The 17129-nt window shown below is 50.7% G+C and overlaps 1 protein-coding gene across 1 annotated transcript; it reads left to right on the top strand.

Annotated features, from left to right (window-relative positions):
- Positions 1-10964, top strand: SEPTIN12 (septin 12). Its single transcript, XM_055340676.1, has 9 exons — positions 1-91; positions 3710-3835; positions 3930-4011; positions 5615-5752; positions 5906-6023; positions 6112-6207; positions 9533-9629; positions 10513-10564; positions 10655-10964. Exons 1-9 carry the CDS (start codon positions 1-3, stop codon positions 10857-10859), a joined length of 1005 nt encoding a protein of 334 aa, XP_055196651.1. The 3' UTR covers positions 10860-10964.
- The last annotated feature ends 6165 nt before the right edge of the window (positions 10965-17129 follow it).

Here is a 17129-nt window from a genome sequence, read left to right as displayed (position 1 = left end):
ATGTTTGATTATGTGGGCATCGAAGCTGTGCTGGACCAGTTGAAGATCAAGGCCATGAAGATGGGGTTTGAGTTCAACATCATGGTGGTGGGTGAGTGAGGGGTAGGGCCTCACAGGAAGGACCAGAGGATGGAACCTTGGGGGCCTGGGCATGTCACTTCACTCTTCCCATCTGTAAAGTGGGTCTGATAACAGTCACAGTTGAAAATCTGTAAAATGCTGAGGCATTAAAAGACAAAAATCACCTGTGAAGCCCCAGCCAAACCCAGACCGAGCAATAAAAGGGGAGACTGTGGCAGGAAGTGGTGAACACCCAGACCCAGATCGTGGTCCCAGCCCTTAACACCTACCACTGCGTGACCTTGGGGCCGGGTTCCTTACCCCTCTCTGTCTCCTCTCCTCATCGGGCTTAGCACAGAGCCTGGCGTTCAGGAGGTTCTCTGGAATTGCATTTTTATAGATGCAAAATTAATTTCACTTAACAAAACACTTTCTTTTCACAAAATAAACTAGATACAACAGAACATGAGATGCCAGAGTGTGTAGCACCAACGAAGAGTATTATTCTGAGGCGGTGCTGTCCAGTAGAAACAGAACAGGAGCCATATAACGTAATTTTAAAAATTTCCAGGAGGGCAGTCCTGGTGGCTCAGTGGTTTAGTGCCGCCTGCAGGCCAGGGTGTGATCCTGGGGACCCCGGATTGAGTCCCACATCAGGCTCCTTGCATGGAGCCTGCTTCTCCCTCTGCCTGTGCCTCTGCTTCTCTCTCTTCTCTCTGTGTGTTCTCATGAATAAATAAATGAAATCTTTATTAAAAAAATAAAATAAAATAAAATAAAAATTTCCAGGAGCCACCTTTTAAAAAGTGAAGAGGAACAGGAGACATTAATTTAATTTTATTTTTTTTAAGATTTTATTTATTTATTCCTGAGAGAGACAGACAGAGAGGCAGAGACACAGGCAGAGGGAGAAGCAGGCTCCATGCAGGGAGCCTGATGTGGGACTTGATCCCAGGACTCCAGGATCACGCCCTGGGCCGAAGGCAGGCGCTAAACCACTGAGCCACCCGGGGATCCCCGAGACATTAATTTTAACCATTTATTGTATTTAACCCAGAATATTCCAAAATACTATCGTGACCGTGACACGTCATCATCCACATAAAAAAATTGTCCATGAGAACCTTTGCTTTCTCTTTGGCACACCCAAGTGTGCAAAATCTGGTTTGTATTTTCCACTGATGGCACGCCTCAATTGAGCTTTGCCGTAGCAGCCACGGCAGAAACCACGTGTGACCCCACTCCCACCCGGTAGTGCACAGCACAGCCCCTGATGTCAGTTTCGCACACAAAGGTGTGTCCTGCATTATGAGGCAGGCCACTCCCTCCTGCCAGGTGTGGTCCACAGAGTTTGAGAAGCTCCTACAGCAGGGAGAGTGGACCATCTACAACCACAGAGAGCCCGGGTATCTGACCACATAGTGTCACGCAAGAGAAGCCAGGTAGGAGAGAGCTGTGTGATTCCCTAGGATGAGGGTGAGCAGAACCACTCCCTGCTGACAGAATTCAGGAAAATGACTGTCCCTGGAGGTGGGGGCTCATAGTTACAGAGCTGGGGCATGAGTGGGCTTGGGGGGACCTCTGTGTTCCATCTCTGATAGGCTGCTGTTTAATTTGTGAAATGTGGGAATCCCTGGGTGGCGCAGCGGTTTAGCGCCTGCCTTTGTCCCAGGGCGCAATCCTGGAGTCCCGGGATCGAGTCCCACATCAGGCTCCCGGCATGGAGCCTGCTTCTCCCTCCTCCTGTGTCTCTTCCTCTCTCTCTCTCTATGTCTATCATGAATAAATAAATACATCTTTAAATAAATAATAATAATTTGTAAAAAATAATAATAATAATAATTCGTGAAATGTGTTGAGCTGCTCATCAGCATGAATGGATAAACACAGCATGGTCTGTTCACACGATGGAACATTCTTCAGCCATGAAGAAGAAACAGGCACCAATGCCTGGTACAATGTGAGTGAACCTTGAAAACATGCTAAGTGGAAGCACCCAGACACAAAAGGACAATTTTTTTTTTTTACAAATTGTTTTTTTAAAGATTTTATTTATTCATGAGAGACACAGAGAGGCAGAGACACAGGCAGAGGGAGAAGCAGGCTCCCTGCAGGGAGCCCGATGTAGGTCTCGATCCCAGGACCCCGGGATCACACCCTGAGCCGAAGGCAGAGCTCAACCACTGAGCCACCCAGGCGTCCCCAGCAAAAGGACAAATATCACATGATTCCATTTATATGAAATGGCCTGAATATTTAAATCTACAGAAACACAAAACATATCTGTGGTTGCCAGGGGTGATAGAGTGAATAGGAGAGAGAATGGGAAGGGACCGCTGATGACCATGAGGTTTCTTTTGGGGTCAACGCAAATGTTTTTGTGTGTTAAAAAACAAAATTCAGGGGCACGTGGGTGGCTCAATCAGGTGCTCAACTCTTGATCTTGGCTCAAGTCTTTTTTTTTTTTTTGGCTCAAGTCTTGATCTCAGGATCATGAGTTCAAGCCCTGAATAAAAATATTTTTTTCTAATTCAAACTAGTAAATTCGAAGATCTAACTGGCTTTATTACATGATTCTTTTTAATATTTATTTATTCATGAGAGAGAGAGAGGCAGAGACACAGGCAGAGGGAGAAGCAGGCTCCATCCTGGGACTCCAGGACCACGCCCTGGGCTGAAGGCGGCACTAAACCGCTGAGCCACCCGGGCTGCCCTATTACATGATTCATAAATCGGGCAGCAACCCATCCAGCAAGAATAGAGGAGTTCCAAGGAGTTGTGCAGCATGGAAGTTATTTTATAAGGGGGTAGGGGGCAAGGAAGTTATTAGCAAAAGGAAAGATTGTTCCAGGCAAGGTTGCTTTCTCTTAGGAGACAAGCAGAGGGTCTTAGGTGGATTAGCTCATCTTCCTTTGAGGGATGCAGAGGCCCAGTTGACATTAACGGTGCTGACCCCAAACTTCCTGAGCTACCAGTTAAGACTGTGTTTCTGGGGGAGGTGGGAACTGCAGCGGGGTAGATGCTAACTAAGCCTTTGTTTGAGGACTTGGCCTAAGTGATGCCATTTGGGGTCTGCGGTCATCTTTATAACAGGAGCTTGACAGAGCTTGTGGGTGCACAGCACTGCAACTATACTAAACAACACTGAATTGTCGGCTTTATTTATTTTTTAAAGATTTTATTATTATTAAAAAAAAAGATTTTATTTATTTATTTATTTATTTATTTATTTATTTATTTATCCATGAGAGACACACAGAGAGAGACACACACACACAGGCAGAGGGAGAAGCAGGCTCCATGCAGGGAGCCTGATGTGGGACTTGATCCCGGGACTCCAGGATCACACCCTGGGCTGAAGGCAGGCGCTAAACCACTGAGCCACCAAGGGATCCCCGAATTGTTGGCTTTAAATGGTTAACGGTTAATTTTTTATCGTGTGAATTTTGCCTCAGTGAAAAGGAGGGGTAAGCCCTGAGGGGGACCCTGAAAAGTGGGGGACCCGCTCTTCTGTAAGTATGTGATGCTTAGAAAACTGTTCACCTTCTAAAATGATGTAAGAGCCTGAAAAGCGTGGCCTCAGATGTCCACCCCCGTGGCTGTCCTCTGGTTACCCCCAGGACAGAGCGTGTCCTCTGGTTACCCCCAGGACAGAGCGGGCTGGGCAAGTCCACGATGGTGAACACCCTCTTCAAGTCCAAGGTGTGGAAGTCCAACATTCCAAACCTGGGGACGCCCACGCCGCAGACGCTGAAGCTGCATTCCGTGACGCACAGTGAGTGGCTTCCACCCCCACCCACTCCTGCCCACCCCACCCCACCTCACCCTGGCCAATATCTCCCACTCTGCTTCCCCCCCACCCCCAACAGTCATCGAGGAGAAAGGCGTGAAGCTCAAGCTGACAGTGACTGACACACCTGGATTCGGAGACCAGATCAACAACGACAAGTGGTGGGTCCCCAAGGGGGTGGGGTGTCGAGCCCGAGGTCGTCCCTCGCCCTGCGCCCACCCCACCCCCCCGGCCTCTGGGAAACAACCTAACCTGGCTGTGGCATCTTTGAGCTTCAGTTTGTTCGTCTGTTTAATGGGTGTGTGCAACCATCCCTCCAAGATTGAGGGGAGTTAAATGTGCAAAGGTCAGCACTTGCTGCCTGGCATGTAGTAGGTGCTCAGTAAAGGCTACGGGATAGCAGGGACTAGAAGCCCAACTCCAGTCAGCACCACGGGGTTCGACCACTTTCCAGCTATGTAACCTGGAAATGCTCGTGGCAGCTCTCTGTGCCTCAGTTTCCATCTTTGTAACTTGGGGATGATGGCACACATCTTGCAGAGTTGTTCTAGGCTCTCAATGAGAGCCAAAACCTGTGAGAGTGGTCAGTAACACACACACACACACACACACACACACACACACACACACAGAGTCAGGACTGGCCGCATAATCTGTGGGGACCCAGTGAGACAAAAAGGTGAAGACCCTTGTTCAAAAAGTATTAAGAATTGTAAAACCACCACCACAGAACATTCAACCAAGTGCAGACCCCTCTAAGCTCGGAGCTCTGTGGGACTGCTCTGCCTGTGTTCCCAGGAAGCCAACCCTGCACACAGTGCCTCACAGAGCACTTACTGTGTGCGAGCTCTGTTCCAGAACCGGGGATACAGCGATGAACAAGGCAGACGGACATCTCTGTCTACATGGAATGTACATCGTCCCGGGAGGGGGGCAACGAACACAAGAAATCCGCTATATACAGCGTGAGCCTAAACTCTATCATCCAAGCGGGACCGTTTCTGAGAGTGAAAGGGGTAGGGAGCTGTAGGGGGATCGCAGTTTTAAACGGAGAGATCAAGGAAGACCTCCCAAATAAGGAGACAGTTGGGCAGACTGCCAGGAAATGAGAGAATAAGCCATGTGGCCATGCAAGGGGAGAGTATTGAAGGCAGAGGAGAATGTGCAAAGGCCCTGAGGTGCGTTTGTTCTCAGAAGGCTGGTATGGCTGGCCATGTGTGAGCGACAGGGAGAGGAAGAGGGGAGGGCAGTCAGGAAGCAGCAGCGGGATGATGTAGGGCCTGGTAGTGCCACGTAAGGACTTCGGCTTTTCTTTAGCCACTGCCCACTGAGCAGAAAAGGGATATGCTCTGACTCCTATTTTTAAAAAGCTCTTTTGGGGTGCTGTGCTGACAATAGCCCATCAGGGGAAGAAGGGACCAAGGGAGAGGACTCATCCTTGTGGCAATGGGGCCGAGCGCCCGCAGTGCTTTGAACCAGGCTGTGACAATTTCTCTTTTAATACCACACCCCTGCAAAGTAGGCACCCTTACTGATCCCATTTTAGGAAGAAGGAAGCTGAGGCGTCAGCTTGAGAATGGTAGGGGCCTCTCTGATGATTCAGGGGAGTAGGAGGAGGGTGCTTGGGAAACCGAGGGCCTTAGGTCGTACAAGACTAGAAGTCCTGCATCCCAGGCCAACTGGGGTGATTAGTCTTCCCAGCAAGGGGCTGGGGCGGGGCTCCTAGGGGTGGTTCTGAGGTCAGCCGGCCGTCTGCTGCCCCAGCTGGGACCCCATCCTAGGCTACATCAATGAACAGTATGAGCGGTACCTGCAAGAGGAGATCCTCATCACGCGCCAGCGCCACATCCCCGACACCCGGGTACACTGCTGTGTGTACTTCGTGCCGCCGACTGGGCACTGGTGAGATGGCAGGGCCAGCTGGGGGAGGGCCACCTGCCTGGAGGAGGGGAGGAGGAGGAGGAGGCCCCAGCTCGGGCTGCAGGCTGCGGCTGGCACCCCCTCGCTCAGACACTCGCCGCCACCGCCACCACCTCTGCCACCCTGCCTGAGCAGCCTGCGGCCCTTGGACATTGAGTTCCTACAGCGGTTGTGCCGGGCCGTGAACGTGGTGCCTGTGATAGCCCGAGCCGACAGCCTGACCATCGAGGAGCGAGAGACCTTCAGGCAAAGGGTGATCTGGGCGCCCAGGGCGATGGGGTCGGTGGGGGCAAGGAGGAGGCACAGTGCCCAGGATGAGATGAGGTCACCCGCGTCCTCAGATCCAGCACAACCTGAGGAGTCACTGCATCGAGGTGTACCCACAGAAGTCCCTCGATGAAGACACCAATGACCGGATCCTTAACAGCAAAATCCGGGTAGGAGGCCATGGTGGGGTGGGCAGGCTGATGGGACTGAGGCTGGGTGATGTTGTTCCCACTCATCCTTTCCATCTCAAGATTCATCTCTCTCTAACAGCTTGGGGCGGGGTGGTGGGGAGTTCACATACTCCCAGCAGGTATGACTCTCCATATAGCCACAAACTTAAAAAGTGAGCAAGAAATAGGTCAAATTGACAACCCACAGAATGGGAGAAAATGCTTGCAATGATATATCTGATGGGGACTTGTATCCTGAACATATAAAGAACTTCTACAAATCAACAACAAAGGATAACCCAATTTTGAAATGGGCAAAAGTGGTTGTGGTTTTTTTGTTTTGTTTTTTCTTTTTTATTTTTGTTCTTTTAATGTAGGTTCCACATCCAGTGTGGAGCCCAGTTCAGGGCTTGAACTCATGACCCTGAGACCCGGAGCTGAGCTGAGATCACTTGTTGGATGCTTAACCAACAGAGCCACCCGGGCACCCCTGGGTAAAGGTTTTGAATGGACGTTCCCTGAAAGAAATTGAACAAATGGCCAATAAGCAGGTGGAAAGATGTTGGTTCGCTATCGCCAGTCCTAAGAGAAACACAAATCCAAACCATGAGATACCATTTCATGCCCACAAGGATGGCTGTTATCAACAGGACAGGCAACCCCACGTGTTGGTGAGGACCTGGAGAAGTTGAACTTGCACAGCGCCGCTGGCGGGAGTGTCAAACAAAATACTCCCACTTTGGAAAATAATCCCGCTGTTCCTGCAAAGGTTAACCGCTAAGTTACCAGAGTACCCAGCAGAAGTTCCACTCCCCAGAGAAAGGAAAACCTATGGTTACCCAAAAACGTGTCCACAGATGTCCGTGAGAGAAATATCTGTGATAGTCAAAGAGTGGAAATGATGCACATGTCGATGTGGATGAACGTTATCTGCTATATCACCGCAATGGAATATTCTTCAGCCTTCAAAAGGAATGAGAACGTGCTACCACCATGAATGGACGTGGAAAATATCAGGCTAAGTGAAAGAAGCCGGATGACAAAAGGATAAATATTACATGATTCTGTTCTGAAGTGTCCCGAATAGGCAAATCCTATAGATTCAGAAAGTAGGTTAGCGGTTGCCAGAAGCAGGGGTGGGGGGTGAGGGAGTGGGGGTGCAGGGGATGGGGAGTGACTGCTCATGAGAATAGGGCTTCATTCCCAGGCAGAGAAAATGCTCTGGAATAAGATGGTGGTGATGGTTGCACAGTCTTGTCAACTGTGCCTTTATTTTATTTATTTTTTTAAAGATTATTTATTCATGATAGACATAGAGAGAGAGAGAGAGAGAGATTGGCAGAGATACAGGAGGAGGGAGAAGCAGGCTCCATGCCGGGAGCCCAATGTGGGACTCGATCCCAGGACTCCAGGATCGCGCCCTGGGCCAAAGGCAGGCACTAAACCACTGAGCCACCCAGGGATCCCCTCAACTGTGCCTTTAAAGCCACTGTACCCTTGAGAGGGTGAGTTTTGTGGCACGTGAATTTAATCTCAACAAAGCTGTTTCAAGACAGGAGAGAGGCAAAAAATAGCTAATGTCTTCTTTTTCTCCAAATCAACTAAATTCCAACTCCAAGCCCCCACCTTGCTGTCCTTGAGGTGCATCCACTGTCATTCTGTCTGTATCCTGCAAAGGACCCTGGTGAGGCCTGGGATTCATCATCCGTTGACCCCAGGCCTTGACTCCCTCCCCAGCAGGTAGATCCTACTAGCCTGTGCTGCAGCCTTACCCCGCCTCATGGCCATTCGCCTTTGTGCAGTGAGCAAACCTCACATCTGGACGTGGAGGCCCAGCTTCCCATTTGGTACCCAATATCTCCACACATTCACTCTTTCCTGTCCCCACTGGTGCAACAAACAGAATTTCCTGTGAAACATTCAGAGAGCCTTGACCTTCACCAACTTCTGCTTTTGGGTCCTGGGGCCTGTGAAGGCAGCCACCCAGCCACAGCTGGAACAGAACTGGAACTACAAGGAAAACCAACCCAACACCTCAAAACCATCCAGATGCCTAACATTCATGGAGGGGTTGCTACAGGCTGATGCATAATAAGCGCACAATAGATATCTGCTGTTGTTAGCATCAACTTTGTTCATCGTTACCAATTAATTCTTGGAAACAAATACAGACCCGGGGTGGCACTTTGGGGTTTAGGAATGTGAGTCTCCAAGTCTGGCCACAAGTGAAGTGAACAACTAGAATTTGCAACAAGGCTCAGCAAACTTTTTTTTTTTTTTCAAATGGCCAGAGGATGGTAAATGTGTTAGACTCTGTGGGCCAGGCAGCCCTGCACGATCCCTGCCGTCTGCTGTGGCAGCACGAAAGCAGTGTAGACAGGCTAAATGAATGGACAGGCTATGTGCCAACATTCAGGAAAACGGGCACGGGCCCGATCTGGCTCATGTGCCGTAGGTTGCCAAGCCCTGGGTTACAAAGTTGTGTCTCTTAACCCTCATGAAAACTGATGATGGTGATTGCAGTTCCTGTTTCACCGGTAAGAGATGGGACACCAGCAAGATGATAAGATTAATGTGATTCAGGGTAACCTTCCCAAACATTTACAAAGCCCTTGTGTATGCTATTCTGACTCCCACTTTACAGATGAGGAAATTGAGCCATTGATCAGATTTGGTGTCTTTTGATTTTTTTTAAGATTTTACTTTTATTTTTAGGGATCCCTGAGTGGCGCAGCGGTTTGGCGCCTGCCTTTGGCCCAGGGCGTGATCCTGGAGACCCGGGATCGAATCCCATATCGGGCTCCTGGTGCATGGAGCCTGCTTCTCCCTCTGCCTGTGTCTCTGCCTCTCTCTCTCTCTGTGTGTGACTATCATAAATAAATAAATTGAAAAAAAAAAGATTTTACTTTTATTTTTAAAAGATTTTATTTATTCATGAGACACAGAGAGAGGAGCAGAGACACAGGCAGAGGGAGAAGCAGGCCCCATACAGGGAGCCTGATGCGGGACTCCATCCCAGGACCCCAGGATCACAACCTGAGCCAAAGGCAGATGCTCAATCACTGAGCCACCCAGGTGTCCTAAAGATATTATTTTTGAGTCATCTCTACACCCAACATGGGCTCAAACTCATGACCCCAAGATCAAGAGTCACACACTCCACCAACTGAGCCAGCCAGGCGCCCCATGTCTTTCGACTTCAGATCTCTGCTCCTACCACTTTCTCTCCCTACAAAAGACAGTGTGCCTCTCCCACCCCACCACAGCGGCTTCTTTCCCCGCCACCCAGGCAGGGCCAACCCTTCTGTTTCATATCCTCCTGCAGGACCGGATCCCCTTTGCCGTGGTTGGGGCTGACCGAGAGCACCTGGTGAATGGGAAGTGTGTCCTGGGCCGGAAGACCAAGTGGGGCATCATTGAAGGTTAGTGCAGGGACCTTGCAGGGAACGTAGGTGAGGGTGGGGTGAAAAGCCAGGCACATCGTACTGCCTTTGGCGCCCTAAGAACCCATCACAGGGCCCAGAGTGGGCAAGCCCACAGTCAGGAAACAGACAGACGTGGGATCACGTCCCTCTTTGCAGCTGGAAGGCCTCGAATAAGTTACCCAACTTTTTGCACCTGTTTCCTTGCAGTAAAATGGGCATCATGATAACAGGAATATCATGGCCAGTCGCCTTGGTGCGGTGAATGAACCACACATCTGCACATGGAAGTGTTTGGACAGGGCAGGCCACCACTTTGCACAATGCCCAGCACCCAGAAGATACCTTGTGCACTCACCAGAATTTACTGTGGGCCTACTATGTGCCAGGCAGCCTATATGTGGTTTCCGAGAGCAGGACTGACAAGTTTCTTGTCCTCATAGAGCTGATGAGACAGTGATAGGTGGGAGAAAGTGGGGTGGGAGACAGGGCCACGTGAGGGAGCTGAGGGGGAGACTGGGAAGTGAAGGAGGAGTAGCCAGGGCTCAAGCCCCCAACTTATCCATATAATTACTAAGAGAATATAATATACACGATGCATACGGTATATAATGTAATACAGTGATTATCAAGTGTACAATACTAAATGATTAGTGGATCATTGACTCAACTATTGGTAGGGAGCCACCTGTTCCAGGCACTGGGGACAAAGCAATGAATGAATGAGTGAATGAATGAATGTGAGGTGAGATCAGAGCGGGGATTGTGGGGAAAGGGTTGTGATGGACCCTGAGGGTGCGCAGCATGCAGTGGGCACTGACTGGGTGCTCATCAGGGGCAGGGCAGGGGGGACAGGGCCAGTGCTCTGTGTCCTGTCTTGCAGTGGAGAACATGGCACACTGTGAGTTTCCCCTCCTGAGAGACCTGCTCATCCGGTGAGGGCGCAGGGAGCCGGGGGGGTGGCATGCAGGGACCCCAGGGGGGCTGCTGTGGCAGCCGGGGCTCAACCACTGCTTGTCTCCCAGCTCCCACCTCCAAGATCTGAAGGACATCACCCACAACGTGCACTACGAGAACTACCGTGTCTGCAGGCTCAATGAGAGCCACCTGCTGCCTCAGGGGCCCGGCTGGGTGAACCTGGCCCCGACCCCAGCAGGCCGCCCGGCCACCCCCCAGTCCTCGAAGGTGTGCCAGCAGGCCCAGGATGATGCCAAGGACGAGGCGTACTGAGCATCAGGGCATCCGGGTCCTCAGGACTCCTGTGTCCTTGGCAGCCCCCAGCACACACCTGTGTACCAGAGCATGTATTAAAGTTCGACGTTGCTTTTTTTTGAAAACCTGTGCTTTGAAAACAAAAGGCATCCTATAAATGATTTCTTTGAGCTATCCTCCAATAAAAGTCTGCTTCTTTTCTTCAATAACTGTGAGACCCCAGGCCTAAGGGGGTCCTGAAGACCTGGGAGCACCTGCCACGGACCACCGGCCCCTTCTGCCCCAGAACCAGAGCCAAGTTCCAAATCAGGCTCTGCCCTTGCTGCCGACCCTCCTTCCTGGCACAGGGTTGGCCCTGTGTCATACACCCTTAAAAAGTCCCCATCTTCAGCTATCTTCCTCACACACTGTGCCTCCCCTTCCTGTATTCCTCTTTGCCCTGTGCTGGCAGACCAGCACAGACCAGCACAGACCAGCACAGACCAGCACGGGGAGGAGATTGCTGTCTCTGCTCAAGCAGGCAGAGGAAATGCATCCTTCCCTCTGCCTCTCTGCTCTTTTAGAGCTCTCAACAGGTGGACGATGCCCACCCCCATTAGGGAGTGTGATCCTCTTTGCTCAGTCTGCGGAATTAAATGCTGATCTCTTCCCGAGGCACCCTCACAGAGGCACCCACAAATAATGTCTTGCCGGCTCCCTGGTCATCTCTTGGCCCGGTCAAGTCGACATCTAAAGCTAACCATCACGGGAGCTAAAAGGTGCCTCCTGCACGATGCCCTCCTTGACTGACATACTCACTGCCCACTCTATATGTATGACATGGTTTGTTTTCAGGCCAGTGTCCCTATCAGGCTGGGAGGTCTTTGTAAGTAAGGATAGAGCTATATCGGCCTCATCCTGCACAGGACGGCTGTTAAATGCACAAACCCTAGAGCGCCTGCCTCAGAGCCATTTACCCTACAAATTCACAAACCTGCCCACCGGCCTTGAGGAACCCCCGGGGACAGTGGGGACCCATACCATCCACACCCAACATCTCAGAGGCGTGTTGCCGCACAGGGACAGAGCACATTCCTAAAGTTAATAGTAGCCACAGGCAATCTGGCGTTATCTGCAACACACACCCTTGGGCTCAGCAATTCACGTTGCTTAGGGGGGTGCCTGGGTGGCTCAGTTGGTTAAGCGTCCAACTCTTGATTTTGGCTCAGGTCATGATCTCAGCATCCTACGCTCCTGGCTCGGTGGGGAGTCTGCTTCTCCCTCTCCTTCTGCCTTTCACCCCTCCCCCGACTTGCACTCTCTCTCAAATTTTTTTTTTGATCAAACAAATTTCATTTTATGAAGAAAAAGAATGAAGTAAAGACAAACACTGGGCAGTCTGGGTGGCTCAGCAGTTTGGTGCCGCCTTCGGCTCAGGGTGTGATCCTGGGGGCCCCGGGATCGAGTCCCACATCGGGCTCCCTGCATGGAGCCTGCTTCTCCCTCTGCCTGTGTCTGTGCCTCTCTCTCAATCTGTGTCTCTCATGAATAAATAAATAAGATAATAATAAAAAAGACAAACACTGTATGATCTCGCGTATACGGGGAGTCTTTTTTTTTAAGATTTTATTTTTTAAAAAATTTTTTTAAAGATTTTATTTATTCATGAGAGACACAGAGAGAGGGGCAGAGATACAGGCAGAGGGAGAAGCAGGCTCCATGCAGGGAGCCTGATGTGAGACTCGATCCCAGGACTCCAGGATCACGCCCTGGGCCGAAGGCAGGTACCAAACCGCTGAGTCACCCAGACGTTCCTTATATGGGGAATCTAAAAGAACTGGATTCATAGAAATGGAGTAGACTGGTGGTTGCCAGGGGCTGGAGTGTGTGTGGGAACGGAGATACAGGTCAAAGGCTACAAACTTTCAGTCATAAGATGAATAATGTCTGGAGATCTACTATATAGCATCGTGATTATACAGTTAACAAGACTGTATTGTATACTTGGAAGTCACTTAAGAACAGATCGTGGGGGCACCTGAGTGGCTCAGTAAGTGAAGCATCTGCCTTTGGCTCAGGTCATGGTCTCGGGGTCATGGGATGGAGCCCCACGTCAGGCTCCTGGCTCACAAGGAGTCCGCTTCTCCCTCTGCCTCTCCTTCTGTGCTTGCTCACTCTCCCTCTGTCAAATAAATATGTATAAAAAATTTAAAAAATAAAAGAACAGATCTTAAATGTTCTCACCACACTCAAAAGAAGATAACTATGTGAGGTGACAGATGTGCTAATTAATCTTATTATGGTGATCATTTCACAATATATATGTGTATCGAATCATTGCGTTGTACATCTTAAACTTATACAATGTTACTTGTCAATTATATCTCAATAAAGCTGGAAGAAGAAAAAAATTGAGACAGCACTATAATCATCCCTGTGTTAATTCTACTAGCAGATCTTGAGACAGCACTATAATCATCCTTGTGTTAATTCTACTAGCAGATCTTTAGGGCCCAATACAGATCTAAGGGTTCAGCAGAGAACAAAAGCAAGTCACTGCCCTCAGGGGCTTGCCTGTAGGTGGGACAAGATCCTAACAAACAAAACAAATACATAATAGGGGCATGTTGAAGAGTGATGGGTACTCTGGCACCAAGTAAGGCATTGAAAGGGTATAGGACAGTCCAGGGTTTACGATCGGAGGAAAGGGTTAGGGAGGCCTCACTGGGAAGAGAACATTGCGTAAAGATGTGAAGGAGTAAAGGAATAAGCCACAGAGATAACTGGCGTCCTAGCATTCCACACAGAGGGAAAAGAAGCCACTGCTAGTGCAAAGGCCCTGGGGCAGGAGTATGCTAGACACGTTCAAGAAATTGCAAGGAGGCCTCTGTGGCTGGAGCAGCATGAACCAGGGGACAGGGAGAGCATGGGAGGACACGAGGACGGGGAGGTGGCAAAGAGCAGGTCCACAGCCTGTCAAATTTGAGCCCCTGACTCTGTGCAGATACAGACTGATTGCCTGAGGACATGATGAGAGGAACACAAGGAGCAACAGAGGGTAGAGCAGATGGCAGCAGAGGAGACATGAACAGCTCTGTGAAGATTCTGATGACCCTGGAACAAATGGTTGCTTCTGGGAAGGTCAGCTGCGCTGGAGGTCAAGAGTGTGAAGAAGAGGGATCCCTGGGTGGCGCAGCGGTTTGGCGCCTGCCTTTGGCCCAGGGCGTGATCCTGGAGACCCGGGATCGAATCCCACATCGGGCTCCCGGTGCATGGAGCCTGCTTCTCCATCTGCCTATGTCTCTGCCTCTCTCTCTTTCTCTCTCTGTGACTATCATAAAAAAAAAAAAAAAAAAAAAAGAGTGTGAAGAAGATACTTAATTTTTACTCTGGTCTCCTTTTGTACTGTGTGAAATATGAGCTCTTGCCCTTCCCCGAAAGTTAGGATCTGCAGCAATCTAGGATCACCAGTGCATGCCAAGTTAGGATCTGCAGCAATCTAGGGTCACTAGTGCATGCCAAGTTAGGATCTGCAGCAATCTAGGGTCACTAGTGCATGCCAAGTTAGGATCTGCAGCAATCTAGGGTCACCAGTGCATGCCGGTGGAGCACTTCCTCTGATGACTTTACCTCCAACTCTGGAAGCTTTGTGCCCAAATCACGGTCAGTGCAGACGCTTAGTTATGTACCCAAGTATGGCCACCAGCTGGGTGAGGGCTGAGGCCTCCCTCATCTGACACCTCATGGGATTTTCCAGGCCCAGCAAGCGAGGGTCCTGCCCCTACCCCCCATTTAAACATTATTTATTTCTTTATTCATGAGAGACACAGAGAGAGGAGCAGAGACACAGGCAGAGGGAGCAGGCGGCTCCATGCAGGGAGCCCACTGATGATATTGTTTAAAAAGCACATTCAAACACAGTTCAGGGGCGTCTGAGTGGCTCATTCCGTTAAGTATCTGCTTTCTGCTCAGGTCATGACCCCAGGATGGATCCCTCGATCCCAGGATCCAGCCCCACGTCAGGTTCACTGCTCCATGGGGAACCTGCTTCCCCCCTCTCCCATTGGCTGCCGCTCCCTCTGCTTGTGCTTTCTCTCCGTTAAATAAATAAAATAAATAAATAAAATAAACAAATCAAATAGATAGAATAAATAAATAAACAAACAAATAAATAAATAAATAAATAAATCTTTCTTAAAAAGATCACCATGCTGGTCATGAAGATCAAGGCAGCCTCTCTTGGTAGAATTTGAATTTCATGAAAACAAGCGTCTCCTGACCTTTTCGGTAACCCCTGCGCCCGGCAGGTGGGAGGACTCAAGAGGCTTTGGAAAATATATATGAACGGTTGTGAACGCGTTACAGCCTCAAACGGCTAACGTCCCCATTCACAGATGTGGAAACTGAGGCTCACTGGTCACGAGGCGCTAGCCAGGCCTCAGGAACCTGGACACTCCACCCTCCAAGGCCCTCGCAGAGTCGTTTCCCACGAAGACACCCCCCCCAAGGAAAGGCAGCACCCCACAGCACCCCAGGGGCACCCAGGTTTCCGCGGGCTCGGCGCGGTGCGGGGCACTCTGGGAAATGTAGTCCGGTCCGCTTTCCGGCTCCGGCGACTTCCGCTTCCGGCAGGCACGAGCTTCGCGCGAGGCTTGGGGGGAAAGACGCGTGGGGACCGCGGGAGGAGCGGCGGGGGACCCGGGGGGCGTTTGCGTGGAGGGACGCTGGGTGCCGAGCTTGCTTAGTCGGCGCCTGCTGTGTGCGGTGGGCGTCGCGGCCGCCGGGGCAGAGGCGGGACTCTAACCTGAGGCCCCTTGCTGGCCTCCCGGGGCGCGCCCCAGGCCGGTGTTCGGCCCCGGAGGACGAGGAGAGAGCGTCCGGTGTGGCCGCTGAGGCCGACTTTAGGCTGCCTGTGGTATAATTCGGGGCTTTCGCGGCTCTGGAGTCAAAGACGCAGGTTCCAGCCCCCTGTCTGCGACTTCCGCTTCCGGTCTGCGTGACCCTTCTCGGGTTCAGTACTTCACTCTGGGGGCTTCGGGGGTCACCTGGAGACACCAAGCTGGCCCTATTGTTACTAAATTAAGAACAGAGCAAACGTACGTTTCCAGGTGCTCAGGCATCGGTGGCCAATGTCTTTATGACAGAAAGAAGCCCGCGGGGCGCCCGGGTGGCACGGTGGGTCATGACCCTGGAGTCCCAGGAGGGAGTGGGCATCGCGCGCCCTGCTCAGCCGGGAGTCCCACCTCTCCCTCTGCCCCTCACCCTACTGGTGCACATGCTCTCTAATGAGTAAAGTCTAGAAAGAAAGAAGGAAGGGAAAAAAGAAAGAGGCAGGACAACCTTGGGGCTCTGCATTGACCTGGAAGGTGGATGGAGGCAGTCTTGGCATCCCTTGAACAGCTTCTGCCTTTGGAAAATGAGAACCCCAAAGGGCACTTCCGGCTTCTGGAAAGCAGTCTTCCTTTTTTTAAATTTTAATTTAAAATTTTAAAGATTTTATTTATTCATGAGAGGCAGAGAGAGAGAGAGAGAGGCAGAGATGCAGGCAGAGGGAGAAGCAGGCTCCACGTCCTCTTGTCTGACAGTGCATTTGCCCTGGAGGTGGTGGCAAAGATTCCTTGACCAAACTCTACTTCGGCTCCTCTGAACCCTTCTCAAGGAGGCCTTGACTTTTAGACTTCTGTATTCACTTCTGGTTTGCCCAATTTTAGCAAGAATCCAGCTAAGTCAGTTCAGCCAGGACTCCCACCGTCATATCTGATGGGGTTGCTCACCGTCCAGCATCCCCCAGCATCTGATCAGGCTGGCCTGCCCTCAGCAAGAGTCCTACTAGGTTAGTTTAGCCACAGTGCCTCCCCTTTCCTCTTACTAATTTTCCATCCTCCCCCAGCTGGGCTATATAAAGCCCCGCTCTTCCTTGTATTTGGAGTGGGGCCTGGTATCTCTCTGTCATCACGCACACCCCCTTGTAGTGTTCCTGGCACCTATCTCTGGTTGGATAAAGCCTGCCATGCCATTGTTTGACAAGTGGCATGAGGAACTTTCTCCTGAACAGTGGCTGAGAAAGAAGTGCATCCCCCAGCTGTACCTTTCTCACTCTCTGTGTCTGACTCTCTCTCTCACACAGGCTGCCTCTCCTCTGCATGGTTGGCTTCAGTCCTCAGTAGGGCTAAATAGATTTTTGAAGGAAGCTGGACATTCTACCTCTCTCTTCCCTTAGCTTTGGCCTCCTGCCCTCTTGGAGAAAGCCATTGAAGAGCATTGAAGCTAAGGAGATTCTGGCTTCCATTATGGCCCAGGTGAACTACT

The sequence above is a fragment of the Nyctereutes procyonoides genome, unplaced genomic scaffold (assembly GCF_905146905.1).
Source record: "Nyctereutes procyonoides isolate TBG_1078 unplaced genomic scaffold, NYPRO_anot_genome, whole genome shotgun sequence".
Classification (NCBI taxonomy): domain Eukaryota; kingdom Metazoa; phylum Chordata; class Mammalia; order Carnivora; family Canidae; genus Nyctereutes; species Nyctereutes procyonoides.
This window is presented reverse-complemented; position numbering and strand designations above follow the sequence as displayed.

Coding starts and splice junctions, on each gene's coding strand:
- SEPTIN12 (XM_055340676.1), top strand. CDS start 1: ATGTTTGATTATGTGGGCATCGAAGCTGTGCTGGACCAGTTGAAGATC. Junction 5,753..5,905: donor GTGCCGCCGACTGGGCACTG/GTGAGATGGCAG, acceptor CTGCCTGAGCAG/CCTGCGGCCCTTGGACATTG. Junction 6,208..9,532: donor TCCTTAACAGCAAAATCCGG/GTAGGAGGCCAT, acceptor ATCCTCCTGCAG/GACCGGATCCCCTTTGCCGT.